The sequence below is a fragment of the Tinamus guttatus genome, unplaced genomic scaffold (genome assembly GCF_059628265.1).
Source record: "Tinamus guttatus ecotype Peru unplaced genomic scaffold, ASM5962826v1 Tinamus_guttatus_pri_ptg000510l, whole genome shotgun sequence".
Taxonomy (NCBI): domain Eukaryota; kingdom Metazoa; phylum Chordata; class Aves; order Tinamiformes; family Tinamidae; genus Tinamus; species Tinamus guttatus.
Genome location: NW_028289044.1, coordinates 1,575,337 through 1,593,626, shown reverse-complemented (window position 1 = coordinate 1,593,626; position 18,290 = coordinate 1,575,337). Strand labels below are relative to the sequence as shown.

The window sequence follows — 18,290 nt, the reverse complement described above, 5'->3', positions numbered from 1 at the left end:
AATCCAAAATGCCAGTTTTGGAGTCACATGCTCTTTGAATAATTTTAACTTTGAATCTTTAAGATCTTTATCATATCTTAAACTGCAAAACCTTTGACTAGCCCTAGCTTTATATACTGTATTCAACTATATGTTTTTGCTTATCACTTTTTAGTTCTGTGCTCTTGCAGGCAGCATCTTTAGCAAATCTTAAGTGGTAAGAATTAATGTTTTCCTTACCATGATGAAAAAAAATGCCAAATGTTTTTATAAAATACCAAATGCCATTTTTATAAAAATGCCAAATGTTTTCAAAAAATGTTTTTTGTTTTCACATTAAATATATTTGCACAAAAATTAGGGGTAAATAGAGCAACCAAAAAGCAATAAACAGTTTGGATTTTTGGATTTTTTTTTAATGTTTAAATATTTGTAGATAATTGTTTTGTCTCTCTCTTCCCACACAGGTTTTCTGGGGTCAGGAGCATTTGAACTGCTTAGTTCTTCTCCAGGAGCTTCTGCAGGAGTACCTCTTCAGAAACAGCAGTGCAAATTCCTCCATATCTGAGCCTACCTATCCCACCTGTTCTTCTGGAGAAAGGAATCAGGCCTCCAAAACTGAGCATACCTCAGATGATCTGAGAACAGGCATGTTCCAGTATATACAAGATGCAGGTAAGATCAAGACCATTATTAGTTTCTTGTTAATTTTGTTGATTGTAACATAAATAGATGAATAACCTGTTAAGCATTAATTTCCTATTGCAATGAATTCTCTACTTTTCTGGGGAAAAAGTAATTGAAGAAACATCTGCTGGGATGAAAAAAATACCTTTTTTATTTCTTTCCATTAAGCTGCAATCTTTGAAAAATTGGGGAAATTGCTTTTTTATTTTCCCTCCTTTTGATACTGAGGGGTTTATTTTTAACTACTGTAGTCTTATAAACCAGCATGTTTCTTTTTAGAAATTACATAACAGATGAGACCTTTCTTTCCTTTGACAGAAGCACAAAAGCTGCCCAGTGCCTATGAAGTTGTGTTTTACAATGAAACTGAGGACAGTCCAGGAATGATGTTATGGAGATATCCAGAACCCAGAGTGCTCACTCTTGTAAGAATTAACCCTGTTCCTTTCAATACGACTGAAGATCCAGATATTAGTACTGCTGACCTAGGAGATGTTCTTCAGGTGGGTAATGAGAGTTCTTGAGCGTAATTAACAAAAGAAAATGCTAAAATATTGTAAAGTAAATGTTTTAGAAGTTTTGGTTATAAAAAATGAGAACAAAACAAATGTCAGGAGCTCTATAAAATCAATAGGAGGTAAATTCTGCAGCTTGACCACATCTTCAGTTTAAAACTACATGTGCAAACATCTTGACCACTTACCTGTAAATGTTTTTGCATGACTTAATAAGCTATCGTAAATGTCATCAGTCCTGGTTTGCAGGCATACATAGTTTTTATTTGTGGTTCATATTATTTCTTTATTTAAAGATCTCATTTAATTCAACCTGAGTCATGTAAAACAAGATCTGCTCTGAAATTCTCAAGATACAGTGGAATCCATGAATTAAAGTCTCTAGCCCTACCATCCTCTTCTGTATCTGTGATGGTGGATGGCTGGGCTTCTTCTATTAGGATCCACAGTGCACAGAGGACATATTTTCAGAGACCGGCAAAGCGGCTGGGGTTGAAGGGGATCTAGGGATCTCTTTGGAGATCATCTGGACCTACACCCCTTCTCAAGCATGTTCAACCTAGGGCAAGGTGCTCTCGGCCCATCTCCAGCTGGTTTTGAACATCTTCAACCTCACTGGACAACCTGTGCCAGTGGCTCAAACCGCCCTCACGGTAAAAAGGTGTTTTCCTGTGTTCAGAAGGAATTTCCTGTGTTTGAGTTCGTGCCTATTGCCTCTTGTCCTGCACCACTGAGAAGAGCCTGACCCTGTCCTGTGACGCACTCCCGTCATGTATTTTTACACATGGGTCAGATTCCCCCTGAGCCTTCTCTTTGTCAGGCTGAACAGTTCTGGCTCCTGCAGCCTCTCATCACATGAGAGATGCTCCAGTCCCTCAATTATCTTTGCAGCCTCTTGCTGGACTTATTACAGTCTTTTTGTGTCTCTGGTACTGGGGAGCCCAGCTCTGAACCCAGCACTTCCAGCTGAGCCTCTCCACTATTGAGTAAAGGGAAAAGATCATCTCCCTCAAGCTGCTGGCAAAGCTCTGCCAGTGGAGGTGCCACTTGCCCTCCTTGCCGTGGGCTCATTGCTCGTGGTCAGCTCTCGGGAGGACAGTCCAGGTTGGCTCTTTGAGAGCACAGAACTGTCCTTCAAAGGAGGGTTGAATTCAGCAGCTTTGTGCTGATGTGCCTCAAAACTAGGCCTATACCTAGTGACTGCATTGAGCTTTAGCTTTCCAGGTTTTGGCCCTCCAAAACACACAATTGCAGAGTTATATCCTCTTCTGTCTAGAATTCATATTTATAAATCCACTTGTTCCTTGCATATCCGTTTCAACTTTTGTTCAATTTTAAGTTTTAGAGTCTTGTTTTTCTTTTTGTATGGCAAACTGAATCTTTTTTTTTCATTTGAATAAGCTTTTTAATCGGAGTAGTGTTACAAGTATCTCTTAATTCTTCCTACTTGTTCAGAAATATTAAATTATATTTCATTATTACTATATATATTTAAATTGCTTTTAAAAATTGAATTATGCACTAATATGCTTTCTGTTATGGATAACTAGGATAATCTTTCTCGGGTAATTGGTATAATATTATTACAATGCACATAGTGTTAGTGAGATCCTGCAAAAGTCCTGCCAATTTCCTTGCCCTCTAGATAACTAAAATGGAAAAAAATATATCTTTTTGGCCTGAGGTCTGAATCAAAAATGTGTTATTGTGTGTTATTTTGAGGACCCTATTAGGTTTCTTTGAAAACCAGCGATTTTCCCATCTTCAGGACAACATTTTCAGAGCAGGGCACACCAAGTTTTTGGTAGAAGCACATTAAGCTCCAATTATAGATAACAGGCATCATGCATGTAGAGTTGCATTTAATTTTATACACTGATTATGGGGAAACATTTTCATCAGCCTTGCTTTGACTTGGTAGTCAAGCCTACCTGTATAATTTCCCTTCTCGGTGATCCGAACTATGGCAGACTCTTCTTGAAAGTTTTAAAATCTGTCAATTTTGTGATGAATTTTTTGGAAGTCTTTGATTAATAATTTGGACTTTCAGTTACAAGGGAAGAGAGTAAACATATAAGCTTAATTAGTGCATAAGGTCACATCTGTGATCAGAAACTCTGGTGTTGGGCACATGGAGCACCCAAATGCTGCAAAAGGATCCACGTTTGGTAGCAGGTAATTACGGCAGTAGCTGTTGCCTGGCTACAGGCTGTGATTTGTCTCATGTTCCCAAAATGTCAATGTGTGTGCACAGAGCAGCCCTTGCACAGTGTAGATAACCAGCCATTTTAAACACGACTCAGGTTTTGATTAGTCCAACATAGATATTTGGATGGAAGAAATAATACAGAGCCCATTTTCAAATTCTTTACCTAAACTACCCTTACCAAATACTCATCTCAAACTTTCAATACTGACTGGAAACATCAGGAGGCCTTTGATCAGACATTACTTTTCCTGTCATGGATGTACGTCTGCCTCTTAATGTGCTGTGTATTTACTAAGTAGAGAAATAGAAAATGCCATTTTTAAGAGGGAAAATACACAAAATGAAAGCAAAAAAGGACAAAACAACATTTTAATTTACTTCTTGACATGAAACAGGAAAGGAACATCTGCAAGCCAAAGACAATAATGATATCAAAGTATATTAAAAATGTATTTTTAAAGCTTTCCAAAGCTCATGGATATCTTCAAGTGCTAGGAGGATCCCGAATGCCACCAGCTGGGTTACCAGTCGCCTTTAATCCTTCACTTCACGTAAATCAAGGCCAAGGTGCACTTCTGTAACTTCTCTTGTGTTTAACAGATTAAAACTTTGGCCAGTTTCATGTTCTTTTGTTCCTGAGTAAATTGCTGTGACATTTCATCTAACTTTCCATCTTTGCTAAACTCCTTTTGGCATATCATTTTAATCATGAGTCGATGTTAGAAGTCTTTTTGTTTCTATAACTATTCCAATTCTTGGAACTTGCAAAAGCTTCACCATAATTTTGCTAGTTATTAGAGTTGCATATCATCTGCGTGGCCAAAGGATAAGCTAACAGCTTCAGATTGTAAGAGCTGATATGAACTAAAACTTTCTATAAAACTTTACCTTACCGCTATTTCTAAATTGCCCCAAAAGTTTATCTTCTTGTATTCTTATTTCTGCTGTTGCAAGGGAGAACTGTTTCATTGGTCAGGTTTCTGATATTTTACTTTATTTTTTGCTTGCTTTTATGGAGGGAAAAGGAAGAAGAGATGTTTCTGCCATGCTGTTGCATATTAGTGTTTTCAAATAAAAATCTGGTCTTTCTGTTTGAAAGGAGAGAGAATCCCAGTCACATTCACTAAAAACCTCATCAGGAGTATATTTCTTTGAGGAGATTGAAATATCTGAATGATTCCCTGTTCCATTGGCATTACAACCCCTTTCCATTTAATTGCTAATCCCTCATTGTCCCTTTTTCACACGCCACGAACATTATGTGGCTCTACATGATTTACTGTTCTTTCAGGTAACTAGTATTTGATGAGACACCTTTAGACTTCCATGATAGCGGTCCTTAATTTGTTAAGGAGTTCTTGTTCAATGACCTAAGGTATTTCTTATCCTGAGGTACTAAAACGACTATCTGGACCATGTCCAGACTTTTTTGACCTAGGGAACTGAAGACCTGAGGCACAAATGTAAATTAATCTCTCTCTTATATTAGTGATTCTTTGACAGGATGGGTTCTAATTTATCCACACAATTCCAAAATTTTTGCTTCTTAGTCTGCACTGAAAACAGAAGAAACTCCTTAAGCATCCTACAAATTAAATGTCAAAGTACAGTGGTAAGAAAATTGCCATGATTTCAGGTTGAAGTTGTGATCCGTGGCAGAATAAAGGAGCCAGGCTGGTTTTATAGTTCACTAGCTTGCAAATAATTTTGACTAAAAAGATTACGTGGCTGATAATTAGGAAAAAAAAGCTAAATTAGTATAAAGATATGTCACACATCATTTTTAGGGGAAAATTGTCTCTTCCAAAATTACTTTCATAAATGAGAGAGAAGTAAAGACACATTTGGTTTAGGGCATCGTTGTTACATTTCTTATTATTCCCTGTGTTGGCATCATTGTCAAGATCTTTTTCGAGCCTACTTTCTTGTATAGTTTTAAAGTTTGTGTAGTAATTAAGGTGCATATTAAACAATATATATATTTCCAAATGTATTATTGATTAAAAAAGTATGCATGATGGCATTATTTTAGAAATACCACAAAGTCCCTTATCCTGTCCTCCTGGATCTATCTGCATCACTGTACATCATCTTTCCGTAGGAACCTTGTTTCATTTCTTCATCTTATGAACTTCATAATATTCTTATAGTAGTAGTATATGGCTGTTGGATAAAGTCACATTGCAGTCCAGAGTGTAGAGAGCTTGGACAGGCAAATAGTTTGTTGAATCAAAGCTGGGCAATCAATGTTCCGTATCTTTGGAAAATCTTGATTTATAACAACATCTATCTAACACATGCCCATCTGGAAAAATACTCTTAGTGAAGGTAAACCATTGCTTCATTTACTAATATTTATTAAGTGTGTGTGTGTGTGTGTGTGTGTGCTTTTTACCAATGCATTTGGCTTTGTGCTGGAAGCATTTTCTTTCACTTAGCACAGCTGAGCCACTAGAATCATCGAGGCATGACCATTGTCTGCCTGTTTTTTGGGTTTTTTTATATATATATCCTATTTCTTTCTATCCCAACATCTTTATTTACACTGTCATGATCACAGCTCAAGCCTGTGTCATGGCCCATCTTGCAGCTGTTACTTGGCTCCGCTAGTTCCATATTAACATTTGTCTTCATCCAGTTCTGAGATGTGCCATGCACGTAGTTTATATTTACCTCCACCCAGCTAATATAACAACTTTTATTTTTCAGTTAGTTGCAATGGTTAGTTTCTTTCCTTTTGCTCCAACGTTCATATGCTTTTATGTATGCATGTCTTTCTTAGCCTATTGTAACTTTATTGCTGTTGATGACTTAGGCGTAGGTCTAGTCTTATTAATGCTAACTCATGTCTGTAATCAGTGCAGTGTAGGTATTTTTACTTTTGCAACGCTTTCAAAATAAATATTTCATTGCACTTTAGAAGTAGGCATCTTAATGTCCGAGATATAAAAATAAGAGCATAGGAATTCCAATTCCTATTCCAAGTACAAATCGGTTTGCCATTGTCCTTATTTTTAGGTGTGCAACTCTGTATGACTAACTGAAAACAGATAATATTGGATTTTGCATTAAAAAAACTGTGCATTTTGAGAATTTATTGAGTAGTGTTTGGAAAGGTCTAGACACAGCTAAATGTTTTAGTAAAAAACAATTATAGGAGGAAGGGGTATATGCAAGTGTTATGTTGTTACACAAATAAACAGTGAATAGGCTGTATCTGTACTCTTAGCATAATAAATACTGGCTGATACACCCCGTGTACAATGGGGATGTGCAGAAGAGACTTTTCAGGCAACAAGAGACTCGAATGTTTTGATCCTGACTACTGATAAGATGATTGTTTTTAAAAGGCTTGGATAAAAATATATTCCACCCTACTGATCAATTCGCTTAGGATAACACACATTTCACAAGAGTGAAATTAATCCCAGGGCTGATTCCATCTAATGTCACTTCAGGCCAGGGTAATTCATTTCTACCCAAATCAGCAAGGGCAAAGAGAAGAACAGTGTTGGTGTGAGACTGCTCAGAAGCAGCAAGAGTCCAAAGTCAGAAAATTTTTACACAACAGCTTGAAAATATAACAAGCAAGAGCAAGAGAGAGGAGCAGAAATGCCATGGCTTCAAAATGTTGAAGGGTGGTACTGGTACATTCAAAGGGACGTTCTGTGAGGCTTTTCAGTTATAAGAAATGAAACTTTTAAATCAGACTAATACATTGATGGTGATATAAGGTCTCAGGGCTGAAGCTACAGGGATATGCATCTTTAAAAGGCTTTTTCATTATATGTACTTCAAAATTGTGGACACAAAAATGAGGGAGATGAAGCCTTCTATTCTTATTCCAAAGCAGTTAATTTTACATTTAGGACATACTCCCTTGTGCAGGGAATTTCTGTAGCAAAAAGTCTCTCAAATTGTGCAGTTGTTTATAGATTTGGCTCCATAAATATTCTCACATGAAGACTTAATTAAGGTATGCCTCAGTTTCCCAGTTTAACTGGCAAGTCTGTTCTATAAAGCAGTCAGCGTATAACTACAGGGCAATAGATCTTTCATTTGCTCTATGACACTCTTGTGTTTTAGCAGCTACAGTCAGAATTTGCTGCTGGTGTGTCTCTCTTATGAATCTGTCCATAAAATCAGGCCACCCACTGAAAACTTTGCTTGATGGCCATCACTGGGCTTCAGGGTATGTTTTAAAATGTTCTTACAGCACTGCTTTCTCAGCCCATCTTCTGGTCGCCTGGGATCTGGAGCATTACTCTGGCAAGCAAGCAGGGAGCAAGAGCAGCCATTCCCAGCTCCAGGCAATAGCTTATGGTCATGCAGGCAATGCCACTGTCTCAGTGCAGAAAGAACAGATTTCACACCGTAATTTGTGGTAGTAATGTGTATTTCAGAGCTGTCTTAAATGCTAAATTCAACTGTGCTGGTTCAGTTCCTTGAATCTGTCAGGTGGCAGCAGAAGAGGAAGAGCATTTTTCGCCTCCGTTATCTTCACAGTTTAAAGGAGGGAGATACTCATCAGAGTAGGAAAGCAATTTGGATACCAGCAAGAAAGTATTCTGCTTTTGGGGGGCAAGCAGGGGAACAGGACACACGAGTGCCTTCCTGTGCAGCTGGGACCTGGAGGTAGTGACATATTTACAGATATGCTCAGTGCTCCCCATTTCATTGCCTTGCATCCCTCCAAAGGAAGGACATTCCTGGCACTGCCCCATTCCTCAAACAAAAAGCTGTGCATTGACACTACAGCATTTATACAAGCGGCCACGTATTTAAATGGTGGGGGAAAACAGACTTGTCTAATCAAAGTGATTATACAGTGTCGTAATACTCCGGATTCTGAGCTCTGTGATTTATTTAAGCTGCATCACCAGCGCGGACTTAAAATTCTTCCTCCTGGGTTGTTATCCACTGAGGGATACAAGCTGTTAAAACTTGCAAGACAAAAAGAAGATAATCTATGGCATTTCTTCCTCTCTCCATATGAAGTTGGAATAAAATATCCGCTGGGCTTTAACACTGACAGGTTTTTGTGTTTGGGGATGTTTCCCTTGTGTACCTGCCAGGATTTCTGGTGCATGCGAGTGTAGGCCGCATTGTAAGAGTTGATGAAAAGATGAATGTGTGCCGAGGTCTCCTTTTTTTGCCCTTTCTTCTTTATATAGCCTCCTAATAAATAGAGCACTTATTCCTGGTTTAGAAAAGTGGTGATTAAATTAACCAGATCTCAAGGTTTACTGGAGAACATTAGGGAAGTGAGTATGGTTCTGAGGTTGCAAGGGCTTAACCGAGATTTAATAAGGAAAAGACTAGGTAAATAATCCCACTCTGGCAAAATTCCCTCATAGCATTTGCTGAGATGGTAAGATCTCCTTTAAGAGAACATAAATTATTTACAACTTCAAGAGGTGGGGATTCAGAAAATCATCTGTTGCATTGCATTACACAGTTACAATTTTTAAATAAAACATTTGTAAACTACAGTCTGGAGTCTGATGTTTTCAACACTGCCAGTCAATAAACAGTCATTTTCTTACACCTTGTGGTTGTTTAAACAGTGGCTGAAGGAAGCGTGAGCTTAAGAATGATTGACATTAGACCTACTGTAAGTCATTACTCCAGGAAAGATTTGACATGACAGTCAACAGGAAAAGAATTATGATCAACGTCAAAGGCATTCATTTTTCTTTTTAACAGAGAATACCTCATTTTTGGCTGACTCTGCTTCCTTTTTGCTTTTCATTCCCTATGGGGCTGCATGGTTCAGCTGGGCATTTGAGAGGCTGGGAAAAGAGCTTTTTGGGAAACCACAAATTTTATTTGGGTTTGGTTCATTTCTTACATTTCCAAAGCAACAACTATTTTGGAAATCCTGATAATTTGGGTATGACAGGTTACTGATTTAAGTTTATGGTTTATTAGCTAAGCAAGTTGTAAAGTTCAACCGTGCTTATTGACAAACCTGATGGTTTGCATATTTTGAGTCTACAGTTACACATTTCAGTATTGCTCTCAAATAATCAGGCTTTTTAATTGTGTGGTAAAATAATATCTAATTACTGTGAATTGTCCAGAAGGTAATTTTGTATTTTTTTCTAGGAATCTGCTTTTTAAAACTTAAGTTTCTTGGTCATTCTGTCTTTTGAAGTTACTCAAAATTATTGTGTTGCTATATATGGATTTTGTGTTCTTTCTGCTATGTGAAGACTTGAAAGAATCTTGAAAAAAAACAAACTAGCATAATTATTAAGCATATTAGATCATAAACTATTATTTTAACAAACACATTTTAACCTAGAGCATGGAGTTGCTTTCCTAACAGTATATCCAGTGTTTGCAGACATGCAAAATGAATGCAGGCAATTTATATAAACAACTACTCAATTTTAGAGGGCTGAAGACTTGCTTTTAGGCTGAGCCAACTGCACCTCAGCTGATCAGCACGTGAGCAAGCCCTGTGATGGTGGACATTGATTTGCACATCTGTTTTTGAAGGTTAAGACTCTGGCTATTAATTATAAGATAGGTATTGTCTTCATTTTCTTTCAAGGAAGGAAGTAGGAGCTAAAGAAGTGGCAGTGTTACACAGCAAGTCTTAAGCAGATGTTGAAACAGAGCCCATTCTCTTCAGGAATTCCAGCTTTAAACATTATTTGTGAACTTCCTAGCCTGAGAGAAGGATTATCTCAGACTTTACTATTTTGTTACTGTATTTTATGTGTATAATCTTAATTATTTTGCTGTGTGATCTTAGTGTTCACTGCTTCAAGATGAGACTGTATCCTTTGGACTACAGTTTCTGTGCAGTCTGCAGGGAGTTAAGCGTAACTTGTTGGGAATGTTAATGGAAGTTGTCCATAATTTGCCTGTGCATCACACTGAAATTTACCCTTTGGGGTTAGCGAGCTAGTGAAAATTCTGCCGGGTGCCAGAAGACTGACGAAACCATCAGATTATCTTAATGACAGATTTACACTCTCATTGTGTTCTGGACTTTTCAGATTTTGTAACTCTGATTTATGAAACTTTGCAAACCGAAGTTCTTCCAGCTATACGCTGATCTTGCGACACTCGTTGCAGGACTCAGGCTTTGCTTTGGTGAGAATATGTGGTTAAAATATCCTCTATACCATAAGTAAGTAAGTTATGCAGTACATGATTCATTAACAGACTGCTGCCCTCAATCACCAAAGTGACCACAGTTCAACAGTATAGTGCTTATGTTCTTCATAAATACTGAAACCATGAAAATGAGAAGCCTTAAATAAAATGTGGGATAGTCATGCTATATCAGAAAAGAATGGGGAATAGTGCAATAAGTAGGTAGGTCTCCAGTGCGAGAGTTGCTATCTATTGTAATTTGTTTCAGAAAATCTGCTACGTTATATTAAAAAAAAAGACTCTAATAAAACACCGTTGCTTTTGCAATGGTAAAAGCAAGGGATTCACATAGATTCAGTGTCAAGATGAATGACATTCGTTAGAAAAAAAAAATAGATTTGACTCTAAACAGTGCATACATTCTCCTGTATAAAAAAAAATCTGCCAAAATCTCCTCACCTAGAGCCTACCATTCTTCTGCGCTTCCTTAAGAAAAGCTGTTAGTGTGTTTAGAGTAATTTTTCCTTAATGAGAAAAAGTCAGTGTCTGTGACAGATTTCATTACTATACACACCTGCATTCGTTCTGAACCTGCTAGCTTGATAAATTGATAAGATAAGTTGGGCACATGTTGTTTTAGAAAAGCAAAGAACATAGTTCCTAATAAAAGAATGCTACATATTTCTTCTAAAAGGTTAAAAAGCATTTCTCAGGGCTCTTAAATTACCATATTCTGATACCAAGGGAAAATAAAACCTGGGCTTAGAGTCTTGTTTGTACTTAGAGGGCTTTCCGGACAGGAAGGCAATCTTGATGCAATTCAGTAAGCCACAATACCAGTGGGGCATTACAGGTGAAAAATTTGCAGCTGTACCCCTCACCGCAATGTATTACAACTGTACAGTGGAATATTTCCTGTACAGAAATAGGGCTTGGTTAACTTTGTTTCCCAAGAGTAGATCACATTAAAATGTTATAAAATCATGATTTCCTGCATTTGAATACTTGTGGTTTCTCAACTGGTTCCAATATTACAAAGGGTTTTTTATAGCTTCTATTAGTTGAAGATGTATAGAAGCTTCTTTCCAAAGTCAGCTAAAAGGCAGTTATGTATTTTTTAAAGAGCAGTTTCTTTCAGGAGGCATGAGTTTTCTTTCAAATCTCTATATTATAATTCAGTATTTAGTATTTTATGAGCTGTAGTGCAGCTGTAAGTTCAAACAAAATTACATAAATATGCTAATAAGAATAACAGTACTATAAATAAATTTGTTAAACACAGATGAAAGAGCTGAGGTATATGTTACTATTCAGTAAACAAAGTAATAGTTATTTTCCCTTTTCAGACAAAGAACTCAGTGTGTGTATGAAAAGCAAAATTGAGGGAGATATTGCATATTCAATTTTAAAGTGAATATTTAAAATTGAAATGTTTTAGCTTCTGGGTAAAATGTGTTAAACAAAGTTCAAAGAAAAAAATGACTCTGTGAAGAAACAATACAGGATAATTTTGAAAAACTTTTCCAGTTGTAGTATCTGATTATCGTTATGATTTGAAAATTAAAGATGTGCCGCAGTGGAATAACTTTTACTGCCAAAAATATAAGGTCATATGACAGGACAAAATAGGGTCAATGTAATCAAAATAAAGATACAGAGATAAAGATATTTAGGAGAATGGGGGCAGGGAGAGGGGGAGGAGAAGGGAGAGGCAACAAATACTTTGTGCAGTTAAAATATATTGAATGATAATAAGAGCAAAAATAAGAATTTGCCAAGTTGTTACCTTGCTGTAAATCACTACATTTTTTATTGTTATTATTTGGAGCTTCATGAGAAGTGACAACTGCTGAGAGGTTGTTTTTCACAGTGATGAGATACAGTCTCAGCCCTGATAATCAAAAATATTATCCAACTGGCAGTTGTGTTCGTAGCGTGATTTCAGAGTGCCGAGCATAAATGGGCATGTGTGCGCTGAAGCCTTCTGCAGTTGTTTAAAATGATCAGTGAAGTTGTGCCAGTGATCAGATTAGATTGTATATGTAGTGTAAAGCATATCTTTTATGTCCATTTAATATTAATTTTCTTTTGAGCTTATTTTCTACAAAATACACAGTTTTTTTCCCCTTATTTTTATACAAATCATAGTTCAAAATTGAATTTAAAACTAATATTCTTGGATGTTACTGCCAAGAGTTTTCCCCTTATAAAAATTTAGATTAGGATTTTTATTTTCTACTACTAGTAGTTCTATCCACCTAAAAGGAGAATTGTATTTTTAAGACAGTTGGCCATAAAACAGGAAAAAAAAGAAGAATCCTAATACCAGAATAGCTTTATTATGGAGCACTCAGTTTATTCATGCTCAGGAAGCTCGAGTTAAAATCTCAGCATGGGTTGGCGTCTGAGCCAAAGTACAAGTTTGTGTTGTATTTTCTGCCTCCCGTTCACTTAGGTGGCCCTACTCAGAAGATAAAACACACACATGCTTCCTGTCCTCTGTGTGCATCTTCTTGCACAGGAGTTGTTTCTGGAACAGGAATAGCTTCATTTCTAAGAGGAAGCGCCCACCATGTGAGGGACTGAGATTCAAGAAATGAACATTTATTCTGTATAAGCCTCTTTTTTTTTACTTACAAAAACTAAAACAAAACATAAATAAAAAGGGAGCATCCCTGAAAGCAACAGTGAGCACATTCTTCTCCAGCCCAACTCTAAATACCTTTTATCTCTTTCTTAGCTGGACAAGATTTATTTTTCAGCCTAAAAGTTTTGCATGCATATATGTAAAGATCCATTTTGTACATTTAGCTAAAAAACTATAAAGTGCTAGTACTGCAATGAAACAATAATAAAAAATACTTTTCATGTATATGTCCTTTATTTGGCTACCTGGAAAAGTATTTAACTATTTTTTTCCTAAACATAGAAAAAGTTATCTCTGGAAAATCTGCAGTAAGTTAAGAAAATGTGACATTTGAATTACCTCTGTCCTAAATGGCAATGAGGTTTATGTCTGAGACTTGTTAGTGTCATGACAGTATGGAGAGAGGATCGTTTGTGGGACAGCATGTGGGAGTCCACTGCTGCCGGTCCTCTTCTCGACTATTGCAAGCATGTCTGTTATTAGTGGTGTGCACTCAAAGATTTTAATGTCCAAATTAACAAAGTAGTCTGAAGTTGAGTTGGGAGGATAACATCAGGTCACAAGAAAATCAGAAAGCACCTACATTTTTGATCATAAAAGCCTTTTTAGGAAGGAAACGTGAATCAGTAATGATTCCCCAGAGGGTAGTGATAAATGGGGCCGAGTCTGGTTGGACGCCTGTGGCCAGAGGCGTCCCGCAGGGGTCAGTACTGGGCCCGGTGCTGTTCAACTTGTTCATCAGTGACTTGGACGAGGGCACAGAATCACCCTCAGCAAGTTTGCAGGTGACACCAAACTGGGAGGAGTGGCCGACACTCCCGAGGGCTGTGCTGCCATTCAGAGGGGCCTAGACAGGATGGAGAGTTGGGCAGAGAGGAACCTTATGAGGTTCAACAAGGACAAGTGCAGGGTCCTGCACCTGGGGAGGAAAAACACCAGACACCAGTACAGATTAGGGGCTGACATGCTGGAAAGCAGCTCTGCAGAGAGCGATTTAGGAGTCCTGGTAAGTTAACCATGAGGCAGCGATGTGCCCTCATGGCCAAGAAGGCCCATGGGATCCTGGCTGCATGAGGAGGAGCGTTGCCAGCAGGTCGAGGGAGGGGATCCTGCCCCTCTCCTCAGCTCTGGTGAGGCCGCACCTGGAGTATTGGGTGCAGTTTTGGGCTCCCCAGTACAAGAGGAACATGGAGCTTTTAGAGAAGGTCCAGCGGAGAGCCACAAAGGTGATTAAGGGACTGGAGCATCTGTCTTATGAGGAAAGACTATGTGAGCTGGGCCTGTTTAGTCTGGAGAAGAGAAGGCTGAGAGGAGATTTGATCAACATGTTCAAGTACCTGAGGGGTGATTGTAGGGAGGATGGGGCCAGGCTCTTCTCTGTGGTGGCCGCTGATAGGACAAAGGATAACGGGTGTAAATTGAAACACAGGAAGTTCCACCTCCATATGAGGAAGAACTTCTTTCCTGTGAGGGTGACAGAGCCCTGGCACAGGCTGCCCAGAGAGGTTGTGGAGTCTCCTTCTCTGGAGATCTTCAAACCCGCCTGGATGCCACCCTGTGCCACCTGCTCTGGGTGTCCCTGCTGGAGCAGGGGGTTGGACTAGATGATCTCTAGAGGTCCCTTCCAACCTCAACCAGTCTGGGATTCCTTTCCTGTTCTACGCTATTATTACATATAACTCCAAGTGGCAAAAAGGAATATCCATATTGTCAATAGGATGTATAGCACAGGGATAAAAATGTAGATATGAAACATGTTAACAGATTCTAAAGCAATTCTTGAACTCCAATTTTCTTATAGGAATTATTCTGGTACAGATAATATATGCACAATATATGCTTGTAGTGCACTGATGCTTATACCTTATGTTGATTATTAGTAATGTCATGCTGATGGATTCACAGGTGTCCAGGGAATGGCTTGAAGGATGCGGGTTTGAAAGTTTTTTGTTTTGTTTTGTTTTTATGAGATGTATATGGTTTAGATTTTGGATCTGCTCAAACTGAGCCAGATTCTATTGGTAGAGAGTCAATGTGTGTTCCCAGAGGTGATTTCCAGGAATGTCTGTGTACATGTAGTACGTATGAAGATATTTTTCTTAAATCAACAATTAGTGTGATGTGACAGATTCATGGAGAGTAGCCATCCATGTTCATAAAAGTCTAAAGATTTCAACAGAGTTGTTTCTGTACTCGCAAGGGTCAGAACTGGAACTGTCAGAGGGCTTTGGTTCTTCCTCACAAAATTTATTAATACACCATATCAAAAATAAATCAACTTTGTCCGGATTGTTAAGCTATATGATCTCCAAAGGACTCTTCCAACCTCAACCATTCTGTGATTCTAGGATCATTTTTATTCTTAATCTGAGCAGTGCCACCCAGTTTTCAGACCTCCTATGTCTATAGCCTACAAAAGTAAAGAGGAAAGTCAGGACCTTCCAAAATTTCTAGCTTCTTTATCTTATTAGCAGTTTTTATTGCAAGTACTTTGAGCCAGGCAGATTCCATGTAGCTCTCTGCTTCTGCTTCAGATCTCTGTTGTTAATGCTACTGAAAAGAGAATTTGACAGATATTTTGCTCCCTATTCTTCTAAGAGTTTGCACCATAACATGTGGTTTCCTTGCAAAACTGAATTTGGAGATTCTTGGTTAAGTCTGAGCCAATATATAAATAGTAGTTTTATACGCAGTGACATACACTGTATAATAATGCATTTTAAGGATAAATAGAATCATTGCAATTAAATTTTTTGAGCTTCTAGGAAAGAAGGCAAAGTCATGGAGGAGTGTCAGTTGAAGAAGCATCTTTGTTGTTTAGCAAAGAAGTTTGCGGTAAGACATTAGGCTTGAGGGTTAAGTTTTGTAGAGAGAGGGGTAGTCGTCACATTTTCTAAGAGGGAACTATTACTTGAATTATGGCTTAGGTTTTGTTCAAGTATTTTAGGGTCAAAAGATCTATACTTAATTCTACAAATAGGGAATTTTCCCTTGCAGCTAATTCATATATTCCCACTGCCTATGACTCAATTTGGGGGTTTCAGCTTTTTTCCAAGGTTTCACAACTATTGTTTTTGGCAGCTAATAGCTGCCAGAGCCACCATCTTTCCTTAAATTCATCCCAATCAGGCATTAGCAGGAACCCCCCTAGAACAAATAAAGCTAGGTATTTAGGAATCAAAGATTCTACATCTTTAGCTAGTACAGGTGATCTCCTAAACTGCATCTTTGATGTTTGAGTTCCAATGTGTAAATGATATCTTGAAATATGCTGCTGAAATATGATCTTGCTCTGGTGCACATACTAATATATTTGAACACAGTGAGGAAAATTTTTCTCATTTTTAAAAAAAAAAAAGATGGGGAGAGATCTTTTAAACCTGCTTGCCAGCCTGCTTTAGTTGGTACATGATATGTTCTTTCTGGGTACTCACACAACTGAATCCAGTTGTCATTCATGTGCTGTCCCAAATTCTTTGCAATTTATTTAGGAAGTGCATCCTCAGGAAGAGTCCCAAAAACCAAATGCACTCTGTTATGTTTCACCAGGACCTGAAGAGATACTGTTAATTCTCTCTGCCATGGTAGTTGTTTTGGTTATTTTACTTGGTCTTGATGCTATATATGCACCTAATTTTGGTATCTTTTTCTCCAGATTACCCACCTATTGAATACCTGCATTGCTTTTTATTTTATTTTTTAAACAATACATGTGAAATCTGTTTCTGATTTTTTTTAATCTCTATTTTTCATCTTTGCTTTCAATCTCTATTACTTTTCTCCAGTCTCACAGATAGGTGCAAGTCTTCCAGCCTGCAGTGCAACTTGCAAAATTCAGTTAATGTTGTGAGATATAATCTAAAAGAAACAAGAATACTAAGTAATAGTCTAGATAGATAGAGCAATCATGTGCCTTTGTAGCTCTTTATGTAGTTGTCTCCAATGTGTTTCCAGTATGTGAATTAATACATTTCTATTATTCAGAAATAATAATCAGATAATCAGAAAAGAATGCCACATTACAGGTGAGGTTCCACTGGTGTCTTACACAAGTCATTACTTGTCCATCTCTTGGGCATGTCTCCCCTGATCTCTTTCAGGATCACATTTGCTTTTTGCAGGAATTATCATGGTGTCTCTCAATTTTCCAGCTGACACCAGCTTGTTTTGCTTCTTTACCATTTTCAACTGAATATGCAGCTTATAACCAGATGCCTTGCTTAATATGACTTGCACTCTTCAATATTAAATCTATGCCAGTTTCTCTGACTCTAGTCTTCAAAACTGTATAGGCCTTCCTGACTGATATTCCTATCCTCCACATTATAGATGTTACTGGCATCAGAGTATTTTGCCTGCAGTTATCAGATAGCTGTTTTTCCCTCTGACCTTAAGATTAGCCACTGTGTTTGCTCTCTTCAGCCTTCAGGTATCACTCTGACTTGACAGATGCAGTAAAAATACGTGTGGTTCCACATGTTAGTTCTTTCACAGTTCTTGGGTTGAGGTTATTTATGCTCCTCTGCCCTCCCAGGCTTGAACCACTGAGCTCCTATAATTTTACTTCTTAACCTTCATTCCTGATAATTAATCAACCTGCCTTCGCCTTTGCCTTCATGTGCAGTATAGTCCTCACAGAGTAACAAAGGAAAAAAAAATCATGGAGCTTTTTTTTCCTTGTCATTTATGTGATACACACACACACATACCCTCATGAAAGCAGGAATGGCACATCTGCATGAGGACATATGTATTTTTTACTTTTTTTCCTGACAACTTGGATTTTAATAATTATCAGATATGTATGAGTGTCATAAATGTGTATTTCTGTGCTTAATTATGAAATATTCAGATGTTTGTTAGAGAGTTTTCATAATTATTACTTTCATGCTGTTATTCAAAAGAGAAAGCATAAGACACACTCTATAAAATCTATATTTTATTAGATTTTTTTTCTACGTTGTTCAGAAATGTCTCTAAGAGCATTCTCCCCAAGCCAGTGATGAGTCCAGGCTTATGCAAAGTGAGTTATTTGTAGATCTAATCTCAGGGATGTGATTAAAATGGTTTTGGTTGTGTGAACCACGCATTGACTAAATAGCATGTTCCGTGAAAGGAGTCATGGGATTACAAGTACTTTATA

The 18,290-nt window shown here is 37.7% G+C and overlaps 1 protein-coding gene across 1 annotated transcript in view; it reads left to right on the top strand.

Moving 5' to 3' along the window:
• Window positions 1-18,290, top strand: part of VPS13B (vacuolar protein sorting 13 homolog B) — a 405,118-nt gene that overhangs the window by 327,201 nt on the left and 59,627 nt on the right. The window contains exons 37-38 of the mRNA XM_088533620.1: window positions 447-654; window positions 985-1,169. Coding sequence (XP_088389746.1) covers window positions 447-654; window positions 985-1,169 — 393 coding nt within the window. The remainder of the gene's footprint in view (window positions 1-446; window positions 655-984; window positions 1,170-18,290) is intronic.